This window comes from Colius striatus, chromosome Z, assembly GCF_028858725.1.
Source record: "Colius striatus isolate bColStr4 chromosome Z, bColStr4.1.hap1, whole genome shotgun sequence".
Taxonomy (NCBI): domain Eukaryota; kingdom Metazoa; phylum Chordata; class Aves; order Coliiformes; family Coliidae; genus Colius; species Colius striatus.
In genome coordinates this window covers 6,979,930-6,997,161 of record NC_084790.1, presented here as the reverse complement: position 1 = coordinate 6,997,161, position 17,232 = coordinate 6,979,930, and the positions used below count along the sequence as shown (strand labels likewise).

The 17,232-nt window shown below is 42.3% G+C and overlaps 1 protein-coding gene across 4 annotated transcripts in view; it reads left to right on the top strand.

Annotated features, from left to right (window-relative positions):
- The first annotated feature begins 226 nt into the window (after nt 1–226).
- Nucleotides 227–17,232, top strand: part of CAST (calpastatin) — a 61,018-nt gene continuing 44,012 nt past the window's right edge. For 3 of the 4 annotated variants that reach the window (XM_062018214.1, XM_062018215.1, XM_062018213.1), the window contains exons 1-3: nt 227–395; nt 5,371–5,436; nt 13,729–13,800. In XM_062018214.1, the coding sequence (XP_061874198.1) occupies nt 345–395; nt 5,371–5,436; nt 13,729–13,800 (189 nt within the window). In that variant the 5' untranslated portion in view covers nt 227–344. Of the gene's footprint in view, nt 396–585; nt 663–5,370; nt 5,437–13,728; nt 13,801–17,232 lie in introns of those variants that run through there. The other variant, XM_062018216.1, reaches the window with a different exon arrangement.

Genomic DNA, 17,232 nt, shown 5'->3' with positions numbered 1-17,232 from the left:
CCACAATAAAACTTTTAAGAAAAGCCACTCTTGTTCCGGGACAGTGCCGTCTTGTCACCCGCCCGGGCAGGGTGAGGGGCGCCGGGGCCGCCGCCTCACGGCCAGTACCCGCCCACCCGCCTCAGCCGGGGCCCGAGTCCCGGCCAACGGCTGCTGCCCGCTTCTCCCGCGGGCCCCCCCCCGGCCCGGGCCCCGGCCCGGGCCGGCCCCGGCAGGAAGGGGAGGGACCGGCCGCCGCCCCAACGGCCGTGTTGTCGGAACCGCTGAGAACTGCGACCTGAAGTCTCCCGCTTCCCCGGAGCCCGCAGCAGCTTTGGGGACAGGCGGCAGGCAGCCCCGCCACCATGTCGCAGCCCGGGACGGGGAGGAGGCCACCCCCCACTGCGCCCGCGGCGGTAAGGTGGGGCGAGGGCGGCTGGGCGCTGGGCGCGGGGGGGTTGGCGGCGGCCCGACTGCGCTGCCCGGCCGCCTCAGGGCTCCGGCGGGGCCGCGGCGCCGCCTCGCTCTTGGGCCCCGCGGCGGGTGCCGCCCTGGGGCGGAGGCGGCTGCCGGGGCGCGGCCCGGGCCCTGCCGTGCCCTGCCGTGCCTTGCCGTGCCCTGCCGTGCCGAGCGCGAGGAGAGTTGGCAGCGCCATGGCCTTTGCGAGGTGGTGGTACGCCATGGTAAATAGGGGTACGGGCCGGGGAGCGAGCCGCGGCGGGCCCGGGGTAGCCTGGGCCACTCGCGGGGAGCGGTCGGGGTGGGGAAGGGAAGGGAGGGCTCCCGCGGGCGGGGTGCCCAAGGCTCCGTCCCATTGCTGGCAAGAACGCTTAGGAAGGGATAAGGAAAGGATTTCTGTGGTGAGTGGAGGCAGGTAACGCTTTTTGTCAGCGCTTATGTGGTAGGATTTCAGGTCAAATGAGAACAGGGCGTTCTTTGGGTGCATTTCCACATCACTCCACGGTCTTCTACAAGCGACGCATCAAAAGCAGGCTTTTTCATGCTCTTGACTGTTTTTCGTCATCTTCCGAGTAATGCAAGATCCCTAGCTGACGAAAGTATACTCCCTGGTCAACACACGGCAATTTGAAACATAAAGCAGAGTTTTTATGGAATTGTTTCTACTCCGGAAAAAACTCTGCAGTGTGCCTTTTTTTTTTGAGAAACATGTTTCCAGGTGGGTGGTGGAGTTGCCAGGAACAATCATTGCTTGCTGAGTAAGCCACAGTGCTCTGATGGCTTCATGCAGTTTGGCTGGACTTGAGTCTTTGCTCATTACTATGACGAACCTGGAGTTACTTTAAAAAGTCATCTTTGTAATTTATTAATCATATGAGGAAGCAATTGGTTTCTCTATGGAGTAATGAAAAAAAGTTTGCATTCTCTTGAAGTTTTACACAAAGTAAGCATTTTGTAAGGTGGCTCTCAGAGGAGACATCGCTTTATCATATTTCCTAGATATAGAAGAATATAGATGAAACCTGTCACATTTGGTTTTGTACTTTTAAACTACTCTAAGTAGCCTGGATCAAGGCTTAGTAATGTTTTCAAGTATCATTCATTGTGTGGAGTGAAACTGGTGATAGAATCTGGTGGAGATGACACAGAGTCACAAGGATGAAAGTTTGGAAATTGCTGCGTTAAGTTATGACAGTAAGTGTTAAAGGCCTTAGTAGTCCCAGGTCACTGAATCCAAGGTAAGAAAAGAGACTAAGGCAACATGACTACCTGTGATGGGGTAAGGAAAGGCTTTCTCCACATAGTGCAGTGGAAACCCACCATTAGGATTGTTAGCAGCAGCACAGGACCAGTGGGGGTTTTGTGAGACTAAAGTCTTCTCTTATCTTGTTCACGTGTCACATGGGATAGACTGGAAAACCTATGACCTAAAGAATGAGAAAGGGCAGAAGAAAAGGTGGGAGAGAAAAATAGATGCAAAAGAGATTCGCTGTTTGCTCTGCTAAGGTTTTTACTGGGTGATATGTTTAAGGCAGTGTGGATTGGCTTTAAGAAGAATTTCATTTTCACCTTTCCATTTCTTATATTGCTTGATTGTAGTTGCTCTAACACCTTTTGTTGTTTGGCAGTTTTCTGAGCAGCTTCAAAGACATCTGTCTTCTTCCCAGTTTCAGTGGAAAACAGAGGTCAGATTCCAATCCATGTGTAGTGATATATCTCCTTTAATATCTGTAATGCAGAGTTGGTTGTCTTCCCCTGAGAGTTATGCAAGGAGACTTGCCTTCTCACACAGTTACTGAGCATGTTGTCACTGCAGTCCTCCAAGATGCTTTGCCATGGCTTTGGACCAAAGGCTTGTTAATGCTGATGCGGCTTCTAGGGTTTAAAAGTTAAGTCTTGAAGCAAGACCTTTAGTTGAGGTCTGATTTCTGCAAGTGTGGGCTAAGGATCCAGTTGTGTGTTCAGTTGTTAGTATTTTTCTCTGTGCTTTTCATCTAGGCCAAATACTTTCTAGTTTATGAATGCTCTTTGAATTGGAAGTTAAAGGTGTGTCTGTAAAGTAATAGTGTTATGACATTTTTTTGAACTGTAGAACAGGATGAGGATCTCAGGATGAACTTTCTTGTTTGTAGTACTTGTGTATTTTGTGAACATGTGATTATAGGTGGGTTTGTGTGTTTTGTTTTTAGTAAATTTGGAAAATATTTTGAGCTAACTTAAGAACTGTAAGAAATTGCTGTTAGCTCGCTAGTGAAAGTAAAAATATAACTTCAGCTGTACACCCATGGTTTGTGTGACAGAACTGCAGCTATTCACATCTGCTCACTGTCTTGGTTATGGGTATGTTTTTTTGATGTTGTATGGAAAGATGAGCAGAAGAGGGAAGGAATGCCCAAAGGAAAAGTCAACAGCTGTTTAGGGAGCCAGTGTGGCCTTCTCAGAAGGTGCATTAGGAAGTTGTGCTTTCCCAGGTTACCTCCTCAGCATGGCAGGGTTACAAGTTTGGTAATAACTTTAACAGGCAGTTTTAGTATCTGAGGCCAGAGAGTGTCAGTGTGCTTGACGTGTACACATTGTGTGACTCCAACCAAAAAATTACTTTAATTGGGCCAAATGTGCTTTGTTCCCACTGTTGAAGTAGCTGGTCTTTAAGTCAAAGTGTCATTATTACAGGTGCTGTTTGACAAAGCCTTATGGAGGAAACAGTGAATGGGTTTTTAAACTCTCTCTGACTTCAGTTTAGCAGTTGCAAAGTTGTGGTCCGTTTTCCTGGTCCATTCCTTGTCCTCTCTGGCCAATGAAGCCATGTTGGTGTCTCTCAGGGCCTTGGAGTTGGTGTTCTGTGTGAAGAGTGGTTAGGAGAATCCCCCAAGTACTTGACCCTCCCACACTGGGTCTGGGAAGAGAGAGGTCTCTGGTGAGGTGGGCAAATGCAGAAGCCTTGCCACCTGAGAGGTGCACCCCAAGTTCCATCCATCTGCTTGGACACAGCCTGTCCCTTTCTTCATAGTGCTGGAACTATGTGCCTTATTAGCATTGTATTCTATCTGGTCCAGGTTTTCTTAGTGTGAAAATGAGATGGACTTAGGGAGGAAGGGTGACACCAGATTTGGTCCTGATCACAGTCTGAGACATTCAGTGGGAACCGAGTGAAGCTCCTGCATTCTATAGTTCAGTTTAATAAATGAAAAAAAAATCTATGCTTTTATTGAAGTTGCTTCTTTTAAAGCTATGTCCACGAGTAAAGAAGCAGTAAAATACATGCAATGTGCGGGAAGATGTGCTTGCTTTATTATCTGAATTGGCTGGATTAAGGGTGTTGTGATGCCCTGAGTATCTGTTTAGGAACAGAGCCCTGTCTGCACAACAGAGTTTTGCTGGGCAGTGCTGGCTCTAGAGTTACTATTTTGTCAGTAAGAGCTTGCTCACTGATGCTGCTTTACTGGTATCTGTGTGGTGTGCTTTTATTGTTTCAGTAAAAAGCACAGATAACTGGGTTAATTGTGTCTATACTGAAAGTACCATCATGGGGCAGGGCATCAATTAATTTCTTACTCAAAAGGACAACCTATGGCGCTTGTTTTCCCTCTGAGGAGGCACAATTGGAGTATGAGAATAGCACTTCCAATTTTTAAACTTGTATCTTAGCATGCCTAAACTCATTTTAAAAACTTGAATTATTAGAGGTTATCTGAAACAAATATTGAAATTTCTGCCATGTACTGCCACAAGGGAAACAGATTAGAGACATGCAGCTTTTTTAGTTTTATTTGTTCGTTCAGCTATACTATTTTCCCAGCCTGTCTGCTGATGTGCTTGAACACATTCTGGTGGAATATGGTGTAATGATACATGGATCATTACTTTCTCCCTATAGCCATGTAACGAAAAATCTGTAGGAGCTCATTACTTGAGTGGGTTAGCATGCTTCACCTCCTGCTGCTCAGTCCTCAAAACAGGAGGGAATAAATGGGTCTCAAATCATCTCCTGCCTTTATTTAACAAAACAAACCAGACACAAATCCTCATTCCCAGATGTCACAATTGCTGTGGGAAGTTACAGTAGCTGAGATATTAGATAATAGCTATATTATTTTGCCTTTTATGTTCCTGGTAAAACTTCTTGCTTTTTACTTCTTTTTTACATGCTTTAAAGAAAGATTTTTTCTGAGACACCGTGTTCCCACTTTTCAGAGATGTAGAGAGTAAATAAAGCGTGTACTGAGTGCCAGTGTGCATGCTGAATAAACTCTTGTCTTTCTGTACATTGTCGGGTCTTGGGAGCAAATGGTATGAAAAGCAAATGAGATGAAGGCAAGAGGTTAAAAGTCTTGGAGGGAATGAAAGACAGAGAAGGTTTGGAGAACCTGGAAGAACTGTGTTTCGTAACGTGCACCTGTGCCTGAACTGTTAACAGCATTTCTTTTTTTGTGTATCAGCAGCAGAATTCTAGCTTTCTTCCAGATGAGGACGACTGGCCATAATGAGCATTTTAATGTATGTGAAGGAAGTCCAGATGTTGGAGCAGGTGCTCATTCATGACTGCATGCGTCACGTTGGTCTCTCTATGGATTGTCGGGTTTCTGCTGAACCCCATGGGACTGACAGCATTTCCAAAGCCAGTACTGGAGAGTGCTGTGCTGGTGAGGAAGGAGTGACAAGATGATTATCTTCCAGAACTTTTCATGAGAATAGTCATGTTACGTATACTGCCTTGGAAGTCATGACTTTGCAACTCTGATTTCAGTTGAAGTTGTCCAGCAGGTTGTCCATCATGTCTATTAGGGAGAAGGAAAGCGTAGAATGCTCCCTTCTATTTTAGTGTGGTAGGTGAAAGGAATAGTACATGCACTAAGATGTTTGGGAATTTCTGTACTTAGAAGGTGTAATTTAAGATCTTGATAACTCCGCATCTATTTTGTCTACTTACAGCATGGTGACAAGAAGGCAAGTGGAGCTTCTTCCAAATCGGAAGAGAAGAAAGCAGAAGTGGCAGAGGTAAATTCAAGTGTTTGAACATATTAAGAAGAAAACTTGGTCATGAATTTCATGGTATACAGATTTTTGTCTTTTGATAGTGAAGTTTTCAGGTAACTGAGTGTTGACTTTAGTCACTTGGTGTTCCCTCTGAGAACGTAGTTTTGTATTGTGCTGCTGAGCAGCCTACTGAAATTATTTATTTATCTTTTTCCTTGCACATAGTATTGGTGGACATGGTCTCTGTGAATGTGTTTGTTCTGCAGTGCAGGTACACTGTGAGACACATCTGATGGTCCAGTTTTTTCGAAGTCCAGACATATGGATGAAGTGAGAGTACCCTGTGAAGCTTTCCACCTTATCTGTGTCCTGGCTATTTTTCCAAAGATGCAAACTCAGGTTCATACCTAGATGTTGCATGTCTGGGCCATCTCCTGACACACTTGTAAATATGTGGTCAGCACTGTATTTTAGAAAAAAACTCCTTATTTTCCAAGGTACTGCCATGTCAGGAACTGATATTTTCAGTTCAAAACTCCTTGCTGCGTTACAGCATTGAGTTTACACAATTTTATAGCCTGATCATAGCAGCAATTTTCAACATTTAGTCAGAAGCTATATAGGTTGCAGGCAGTGTTTGGATTGGTATTGGGAAAGGGTCACTTCTCTCCCAGCAGCCACAAGCCCTGTTAGCCACTGAGAGGTAAGTCCTCATGTCCAGCAGTGAATCAGGCTGGTACTGCAAAGAGAAGGTGCTAGTGCTGACTTTTAGTTCCCCAACAGCCCCTACTGCTTCACACAGGAGCAGTGCTTCCCCAGGGAAGGGTGAGAGCAAATTCAGAGAAGAATTCATAGAGATGTGTTAGTAGTTGTCTACTTGTTGGCTTCAAATGTCAGTTGTTGATATAGGGAAGGCAGAAATAGGTGTACCTGATGCTTCATTTATAATAGAAGCTATTTGGAAAATAACTTTATCTAAGCTGTGATGTGTTTAACTGTACTGCAAATCTAGGCCAGTGAACCCTTTTATTACCATCCTCTGAAGTATATGATTAAAGCAATTACCTTCATTTCCTGTCCAAATACCAAGGAATGCTTGTCTAACCTGGGAACAGGTTCCTCCTTTCCTCTCTAGACAGTTTAGTTTTTTTCTTAAATAGTATTGTTCTTTTATACAATCTTAGTTTAATGCCAAATTCTTTGGCTGCACATTGTTGCTCTTAATATAGAAGTGCTAAGTTCTTTGTGGGAGGTGTGTGAGTTGAAGCCTGTAGTTTGGGTTGTGGAGTTCCTGTTTCTGACCTCTCACTGAGAAGGCCTTTTTCTGTCTAGCAAAAGAGGGCTGTTACTAAGTTTATCATCCTGATGCTTTTGCTTTTTGTGTCCTTAGAATACTATTTATGTGTTTTCTCTTGCAAATTACCTTGACTTCACAATGCTTAAAAGTGAAAGTAGGCCACTTTTTCTTGGGCTGGTGTAATGGCATTAGCTCCACCATGATTCACATCAACTGCCTGAACACCCTGATTTTTTTAAGGAGTTGAGATGGCACCTCAAAATCTTTTTACAGCTTTCTTAAGAGCCTGCTATGCTACATTTTTGTTTGACAGTTGGAGGTTATTCCTGTAGTGTTCAATTTTTGAAGCAAAAATTTATAATGTCTCTATGGATAACCTTGTCTAGGAAGGTTTGGTAATGTACTTTAAAAATGACTAGAAAATACAAAAGTCTTTGAAGAGTTCATATTGAAGGGAAAATTTTAAAAGCCTGTATGCTCATTGATTAACTAAAAATAACAAGATACTCCCTGTCTCAGATTCTTTGGATATGTAGTCCTGAAGGAGTGAGAGAAGCATAAAACTTTGTAAAGGAAAGGCTCGACACAGATTTGAGTAGGGGATGCTAATGAGCCACAACATCAGGGAGAACTCAAAATCAGTATTGTTAGGGGATAGAATAGGCTTCTCAAGTATTTTCTTCTTGGAGACTTTAAAGTAAGTTGCAAAAAGCACAACAGATTTGCTGTAAATAGAAACTTGATTGATAAGACATGCACTTGCACAGAGGTGTTGTGATTAAATGGCTCCGTAATATTTTTCTATTTCTAGCATTGTAATACAATACAATAATAATGCCTTAAAAGAGTGAGGAATGACCAGTGTCAAGGTGATCTATTTAATAACACTTTACTTTTGGAATTACATGCAATTATAGCAGGGAGTACATGCACTTTATGTTGTACCAAGAGACGTTCGTTTCTAAGACTGTTTCTTCAGCAAGTACACAATCTTGAAGTTGCAAATTACTTACTGCTTAAGTATCATGCAGTACTTCCATCCTTAGATCTTAAAGTATTGTATAAAGGAGACTAGAGTGCCATAGATGAAATGAAGGGGAGCTGCTGAAGCACAGAGCTGGATTTCACTGACTAAGGATCATCCAGCTGGTCAATAAAAGAGAAGAGAAACCAGGTCACTGAGCCCAAGCTGATCCTTGCAGCTGTGCCATGAACCCAACGAAGGCAATGAGCCTTTACCTCTGCATTGTGCAGCAGGCCTCCCTTCCTGCGTGTTATCAGTAGCGTAGCTGGCAGCTTCAGCTTCCATCCCCTCCTCACTTAAAAATGACCCTTCTAAAATGCACTGTGTTGTACAATGCTGGAGTGGCTGACAGTGAAGGCACGCAGCTAGAGCTTTCTGACTGGCTGGAAGAGAGACACAGCAGATGAGTTCAGCAGCTGTTTCCAGCAACCTCCATTCTGTTTGTTGGCTGACTAGCCTTGAGAGTAAGGGAAGATGCATTAAGTCCTTCCCTGCTTCTCTTCCCAAGGGTCCATCCTTTCTTCTGCTCAGTGGCTAGAAGCATAAAGCTTACCACAGTACTAAGGTTACAATTCTTCCTTTGGGAACTTAGTCTGTTCAGTTTCTGAAAACAAAACATAAAATATGGTCTTAAGGCCATATATACCTGTTTTACTTTCAACCCTGATCCTTCACAGTAGCATGTGGTAGATACTTAGTAGCATTAGTTGCACTAACACTCAATGCCATTGCACCTATCATGAGAGAGAAAAGTTGTACATGAGTTTTGGAAGGGACAGGACTGTGAGATCCTACTTCACAGGGCCATTTTGCTCTTGGAAAGATTAATCTCCTCCACTTCATTACCTAATGTATGTTAGCAAAGGAAAGACACCATCATAGTAGTTGGCCTCATTTCAGCAGCACTACTGAAGCTTTACATCCACTCAGATATGGAGATCTATTTGAGAGGAAGAGTATTTGGAAGGATTATCAACAAGTAACCAACTTATTTCTACATCACTAGTTTTCTTTTATGTCTGCTGTTGGCTACTGCTAGAGACAGGAAGATTGGATGTGTGAAGCTTAGCCAGACTCCGTAAGGCAGGTCTTGTGTTGCAATGACTTGCATGGTCCTACTGTCCTGTTTTTGAATACCCTTCAGAGGGCTGCCCATGGCGCACAGTGTGCTTTAATACGTGACCATGTGTATGACTCATAAGATGGATGCAAACCAAATTCTGTGTATGTAATTGTGCTTTGAAATACCCTCTTCTCAGTTTTAAATGGATGCATGCCTTTGTTAATAACTGCATGTAATCTGTCATAGAGAGGCTTAGCAAAGAAGGCTTCTGTATCAGTATAAAAATCTAGCCTTTTCATTATTGGTGTCTGAATGTAAAAATGTGATATTAAAAGGAAGACAGGGCCATATATTCCAGGAATTGAAAGCACCAGTTTGGAGTGGGCCCATATTTAACTAGAATTGGTATGAAATGACCCTCCCTAACACACCCTGCCATTTCAAGTTGTACTTTACAGCAGTGTAGACAAAGTATGTGCTGCTTGCTAGCTCATTATTCTTTATCTAAAAGGAAATAAATTCTTTACTTTGACAGGATGACAGTGATGATTGGCGATGAGGCATTATGGCCCTTTTAGATTTTTTTCTTTGCTCTAACATCAGGATTTCAGTGATAGCATTTGATCCTGATGCTTGTCATGCAGGATTCATTATCCAGAAGAAGCATTAGTAACTCCAGGGGCATATGACTGGTAAAAATCTTTCAGGGTGGTGCTACTGGTCTGAATTATGGAGGTACATATGTAACTTTGCCTGGAGCTTTGTAAGATTATTTCTACTTTGGTACCAAATTAATATTTTTTAATCTGTATTGTTTGAGTGTTTTTTCTCCCTGCACAAAGCACCAGGGGTTTGGCTGGGGATGCCTCCCCTTCTGCCCCAACATGCTTGGAGAACATGGTGGCTGCAGGGGAGTGTGGCCCAATCTTGGTGAAAGAATGATGGAATTCTGGGGGATACATCACCAGCTTTTTTCCTTTCTTTTCTGTTTTGGTTCTTCTGTGCCAAGGTGCAAAAAAAAAAGAGTTGAAAAATAGTGTTACTTCCATTAAGTTTTGGTACTTGTTGGATGCTGCTATGATACAAGGCTCTTCTTATCGTAGGAAGAAACAGAGATGAATGCTGCTAAAGCAATTCTTGAATGAAGGATTTAGAGGTGAAGCCTGAAAAGCTGCTTATGGTTGCCAAAGTCATTTCCAAGACAGAGATGGCACGTTCTTTCCTCTTGTGATTTTTCATTTTTTCTTAAAACAACTGTACTGTGTGCATTCTTATTGCAATAGTGAACACTTGAATGTTACAATCCAAAGTAAACATTTAATCTATATTTCTAGACACCAATCTTAATGCATGTCTTCTCTTAGAAAATCTACTTATCAAAAGGATATCTCCCCTTTATAAACATGGGGGAATTAATATTCCATTCTGAAACAATGCTTTGACTGTTTGTTTTGAAGTGTAGACTGTAAGTACCTGTATGTCACAACTTTTATTCCTTCACATACAATTCTGTACAGGTTCTTGATTCTTCTAATTCATGCTTTGATAATTCATTAGCGCTGTTTTTATCAGTTTGGGAAGTGAGGCATGAGTACTGCTGCAAGGAGATTCCTCAGCTGATCGTGTCTGAGACTGTCACAGTGGAAAAAAAAAAAAAGCTCTTGCCCTTCTTAGAGTGAGAAAAGATGGAAAAAGCTCTGCTGGGTTTGTTGATAAAGGGTGTCAGAGCTGGTTTGCCCGAAGGGAGTGTTGTGGAGAGAGTGCTGGCAAGCACATAACATTATTTTAATAAGAGAAAAAGAAGGACAAACCTAGTAGTATGATGTGGCCAGTTTTTCTACTTTGACAAATCTACTAACGGACAAATAACAAAGACATTAGTGTTGAAAGATAAGCCTGGAAACTAAAATGGAATTTAGCCTACTGTCAATAAATCAGAATTCTTATTTGATGGGATGCCTTTACTTTCCACATAAAGAGCAGCCTTTTGCTGCTCTTGAGAAAAACTTACTTGCCTCTTCTCTCTCTACTACCTCTATCCCTATTGCTGTTCAGCTTACCATGAAACATAGATTCTTGCATTAATGATTTTTGTTTATGCTGCCTAATTGATTAATGTAAGTTCATGCTCAGAACAAAGATTTAGTTCACTCAATATTAAGTTTTATCCTAGTTTGGACTTGGGGTGGTGGGGAGGCTAGCCTTGTGCCTGAAGTTTTTTAATATGTTGATAGGTGGCATAAAGACTCCTACAAAGAAATACTTATGTTTTTTCAGAGCATTATAGTTACACTAGACATAGATACTGAAAGTAAGTCCTGAACACCATGACCTATGAGGTCCTGAACCAAAGGTGCAAAGCAAGGGCTGTAGTACTGAAGGCTTACCCAGAATACTGATCGTTTTTCAGAGGTCCGCTCTTTTTCTTTTTTTTCTTTTCTTAGGTAGCACTTAAACAACTTAGTAACTTAGTTAAAAGTCAAAGCATTTGTGGCTGCTGCTTCTTACCGAGTCTTCCGTGCACTAGAGGTAAAAGCAAAGGTGTTCTGCATCTTGATACTGTCTCTGCAGAAGTGTAGTGCATCACTGATTTGTCACCTGCCATCAGGGGCATCATTTCCTCATACTGACTAGTCCCCTGGTCACTGTCAGTGGTGGATGGGTTCTGGAGGAACTGCGAAAAGCCAAGGGTGAGGCTGGAAACCTGAGAGCCCAGGGTGTGGGAGGGGGTCAGTGCTGTGACAGGGTGCCAGCCAAGCACCCACATGTGTGCTGTGGAGTCTGTGTGTGTGGGATGAGTGAGCCGTGCACCGACACAGGTGGGCTGCACTGTGGGCAAGGTGCAGACCCCAGCTGTGGGCAGGGCTGCTGGGTGGGCAGAGCGGCTGTGCTGGTTTTAGGGGCACCAGCACTGTGGGACCAGCAGTGTGGGGTGCCCATGGGACGAGCATGTGAGTTGCAGCAAGCAGCAAGCCAGGCCAGGCAGCAAGCAGGGTACCTGTGACAAAGCAGAAGGAGGGGGGCTTGGAAGGGGTGCTGGAGGGACAGAGAGGCTGTGCTGGTGGTCTACAGCTGTGCCTGTGCTCATGAGCTGAAAGAATCCACTTACCCTTAATACCTAAGACTATGTCTAACATAGCTATGTTGCCCTCAAAAACCACAAGTTGAAGTACTTCTTTACAGATGTCCTTATGCTGCCTACCAACATATTAAAAAATTTCAGGCACAAGGCTAGCCTCCCTCTTGCCACAAGTCTGGGCTAGGATAAAACCTAGTAGAGTGAAATAAATTCTTGTTCTGAGCATGAACTTATATGAAACAATGGAACATATTTTAAGATTAATTAATTAATTGATAAAAAATGATCAAAAATCAATCAATTAAACATATATAAAAGTATAAAGAAAAATCACTTTCACTAGTGACCTGCCTCTGCCAACCCCAGCTGGAGGGATGTGGCAATGGGTGCTGATGTGTGATGTGGGTAGTGCTGAAAGCACAGTAGCCACCTGTGTCAGTTTCCCATGTGTCTGTGTGTGTCTCTCTGGGATATGTGTTTGGCTTTGCTGCTGATTGAACTTGGAATCACATCCTTCAGCTTGGGCATAGACCCTGGTCCCCAGGCACTGGGCTGGCTTCAGTAGCTGGGCAGATAGGTACTGGGTAGCACTAGTTTGCACTGGGCAGCACTAGGCTTCAGTACCATGCAAGGGATCCTGGGCTGGACTGTCAGATAGAGGCAGCCATACTTGAAACACATCCCTTTAACAGGAAAAATCAGTACTACAGTAAGTTTGCAACATACTGTGAAATTTTACTTGGATGTCACTGTCTCCAGTCTAGCCAGTATTAAATGTTAAATCCTTGTGGTTAATATCCCACTTTGTGTCAGTCTGTACCATTAAGCCACATTTATGTGATATTCATCATATGTAAATGGACATAGGATGGCCCACTGTCACTGTCTCTGACTGGATTTTGGCTGTTAAATGTGTAGATTTTTTTATTCAAGATACTCCTCGTTTTTAAGCTGAATCAGTGAGACAACAGGAGGTGGAATTACCTTCATGACAGAGGTCTCGAAGTCTCCCAGTCTGTGACAGTAACTAGTGTACCATCATTTGAAAACTGGTGCTTCTGAGTTTGCTTACAAGTTTGCTGGTGACCTCTGGTCATTCTGCAGACTTCTCTGCTTGTAAATAGTAGAGTGAAAATGCTTCAGCTGTGTTACAAGTCTTGAGCTTCCAATTAATTTAATTAATAGGTCTCACCCATCTGCTGCCTCCAAAAATGTGATGTTTATTGCCCTGTTCGTTACCAACTGCTTATTTTCCCAGGCTTCATTAGATGTGATTTCAGCAACTGCTGAGTTTTTGCAGCAATACTTAGTGGTACTTGATAGTAATGGCATTGCATTGGTCAAAAACTGTTTTGCCATGGTTTTGTATCAGTTGCAAGAATAATTATTAGCTAGAAAAACTATCATTTTGCATTTAAGTTTTTATATTTACTTCCCTGCCTCAGGTGCAATGTTACCTTTTGTGTTAGCCTTCAGGGTATGTCTGTACAGCAATAGCTTACCCATCTTATTTTCATTGACAGTTTTCAATAAAGAATGTACGATTACTGTTGCTCCGTTAATTGAAATGGAGTCGCTCTGCCAGAGGAAATAGCACAAATTCCTGCATTGTCCATAAAACAGTTTAAGAGAACTCAGCCCATTCTGGGCTAGGCAAAACTGTCATGAAACAAGTCTCTGTGAATTAAAGTTACATGGGAAAATTTATGAAAATTTATTTCTGAATGACTTGTATAAAATGTTCTAATGGGTGTTTTTTTAGTGTACCTTTTTTTGTTTGTTTGCAGTTTTACTTGGCTTTTCATAGTCAACATTTGTGATGTTTATTATGTCTTTCTCTTGTTTTGTAGAAGAAACCAGCAAGTGCTAATGACAGTCAACCCCCCAAAGTACAGACAGGTGGAGCACCTCCTGCTGTTCAGGTAAGTTAAGGAAAGACTTATTTAAAGGTAAAGAGGATATGATACAATTGCATCTCCTGCAAGGGGACAGAAAGCTGTTTGTTTGTCAGCATTCAACACGGATGCTCTTCATGTCTTGCTAGAAATTGTAGGGAATTGAAATGAAAGAGGAACAGAAGCCAGCAGAATGCCAGTGTTGGCTTCATGAGGAAATGGATTTGTTAACATTCTCCCCTTTCACAGGTTGTTAGTCTCTTGGTTGCTTTCAAAAAATCCCAGTCACATTGATATCAGTGGCAAATTTCAGATGAATCCGGGGTTCTTTCTTCACCCTTAGGTGAAGAAAGGTTTGTGTGTCTGGGTTCTATACACTCCGTGGACGTGATGAGATGGAACCACTGACAGCTGCCTTTGCTTTTGTAGCTCCTGGAGGAGTTCAGTCCTTCAGGAAGTTAGTGTAAGAGGTATAAGTACTAAAGATTACTTCCATACAAGTGCAGCTGATGCTCCCTGAAGAGAAGCAGGGGTCACATTAAGTGTTCTCAGGTCTTGCACAGTGTGGAAATAAGGAGTCAAAACCACACTTTCTGATGGTAGTCACTCATGTGAATTCATGGCTGTAGTTGCTAGTCACTGTTAGGTGTGTATTTGTCATGGATGAGTGGAATGCACCTCAGCCAGAAAAGCAGCAGTAAATTCTATTGAGATAAAATAGCAATTTGACAGTTCAATAAGTTTTTGATGAAATTTAACAAAGTTTAACAGTGGTTTGACGGCATGTAATAGGTTTGATGGCAAGGTTCACCACATTAATTACTGCATGGAAAAAGCATACAAAGGAAAATTGAGTTAGAATGATTCACACAGAGACCAAAGACGCGAAGAGTAAGAGGGCCCTCCTGTTGAGTCATGAGGTTGGACCTCATTGCTTTCTAAACTCCTTTTGTAGCCCAGATGCAGCTGGGTCCAGTCTTAGTCTCAGACTTGAACAATGGTTTATGTCTAATGGAATTACCTATACAATGTTCATAATAATACTAACTACATGGATTAGTTATGTATCATAGCCTTAATTCTATATGCTATCAGTCAGTTGCCAAGAATCTGTCAGAAGAAGGGGATCTCATCACCTTGGGTAAGGAAGGGTCTCTTAGTCTCAGATAAGGAATCTCTAACCTTGAAAGGCATCTGTGTGCAAGAGGTGAGTCACCTGCTGTGCAGCCCAGCTGGAATTCAAGGAGAGCTCAAACTGAGACAGTCTTGAAGGTAACATTTAAGGAGTGAAGTAGTTGGCTGCTAGACAAATGTATAGATAAGATGGATGTCTTCATTTTAGCTCTGGTATTTTCTTCTGTAGTTCAGTTATCTTGCACTTTCAATTTCAAAAGCACCTTTTAAAGTATTTTTTGAGACATCTTCACTCACCTGTACATGAGCCAGAGGCTCTCCAGTCACCACTCCCCGGATGTGAGGCAAGTTCCTCCTTAGTCAGCCTGAACCAAAGTAGAATGAGCAGTCAATAGAATTTGCCACAGTATTCTGTATTTGGAGGTACCCCATTGTTCAAAAAATCTTGTCAGCAGGAAATGTTTCTGCTTTTGCATGCAATTTTTTATTTTCTTAAACAATGCTTTTGTAAAATAATACTCTTAAAGATACTTCTGTGATACCTAAGTTACTATTTTTCTACTCAATGAAGACACAAGGATATAAATCCTGTTGTACCTTTCTTTCACTGCCTTGTCTATAACTAAAGACAGACCACCGCTTTTGTCACTTTTCTTTCTGTTCCTTGCATTTTACCAGGGCCTTTCTGCTGCCATTTAAGCTGGATGTAGTCACTCATATGTAGTTCCTATGACAGATGCACAGGCTTGGACAATCTTGAGTAAAGCCTTTCCATGTTATCAGTCACTAGCTGCATAGTCCTGTGGAAGCTGACATATAATTTGCTCCCTAACACATCTTTAAGCATTTTTGGGTTTTTTTTGGGGATTTTTGTTTGTTTGTTTTCTGTATGTATTCTTTCTATTATAAGTGCACCTTTTACACTAAGTGTGCAAGGTACAATTTCCAGTGGTGCTGTTGACCATAAGAATTGGAAGGTAGTGTCATGAAAAAATGTCACATAATGTAATTGCTAGCAATTGCTTTATATTAGTTTATGATGACCCAGCAATGTGCCCTTATGGCCATGAAAGCCAATAGTATCTTGGCATACATCAAGAAGAGTGTGGCCAGTAGGTTGAGGGAGGTTCTTCTCCCCCTCTACTCTGCCTTGGTGGGGCCTCACCTGGAGTCCTGTGTCCAGTTTTGGGCTCCCCAGCTCAGGAGGGACAGGGAACTTCTTGAGAGAGTCCAGCACAGGGCCACCAAGATGATCAGGGGACTGGATCATCTTTCTTAATGAGGAAAAGCTGCAGGATCTGGGACTGTTCAGCCTGGAGGAGATGAGACTGAGAGGTGATCTCATTAATACTTAAAAGATATTTAAAGTATTTAAAAGGACTAGAGGTAATGGACAAAAGCTGGAACACAAAAAGTTCCACTTAAGGAAAAACTTCTTTCCTGTGAGGATGAGGGAGCCCTGGCACAGGCTGCCCAGGGAGGGTGTGGAGGCTCCTCTCTGGAGGTTTTCAAAACCCACCTGGATATGTTCCTGAGTGAAGTGATGTAGGCAGACCTGCTTGAGCAGGGGAGTTGGACTGAATGATCTTTAGAGGTTCCTTCCAACTCCTGCCATTCTGTGATTCTGTGATAACTGATACTATTTTATTCAGCAGTTGATGCTGCTCTAGTTTCCGTGACATTTCAAAATATTTACTGGTAAAGATGATGTACTATGAAAATACATACCTCATGCTGTCTAATACTGACCCTTAATCAATAGCTGTTTTCAGTTTTATGTCTGTAGTTCACACTTGGCCATGAATACCTTTCTTCATTTAGGCTAAGCCTTCTCTTAATGATATCATTTAATTGTAACCACCTTCTGCCATTCTGCAGTGTTACTTAGCACAATAAATTTCTGAGTTTTCTGTTGGTCTTGTAGTTATTGCCACCCATATTTTTTAAAGTCACTTGTCCAGCTATATTCTCTTCCACCCTTCTTTTTCTATTTGTCTCTAAAAATACCTATTGAAAAGGTAAATTTTGCATGGATTTTTTCTTTTAATGGAAATTCTACAGGAGAATAAGTATTTATTGAAAAAACAAGGCAGCATTTTCTCTTTTGCTGCAAAATTAGGTCAAATCTTTTAATGCAATCAAAGTTACTCAACCAGTTCTTAGACAACTTTGAGACTGCTGTTTCTTCGTTTAATTTTTTCCCTTCTGTAGCTTTAATGTATCCTATGTGCAAAATCACTTTCAATTACTTGGTCATTAATACTTTAATGTACCTTATCCCAGATAAACTTCTAACTTCACTGAGGAGGTGAGTGACATGGGGCA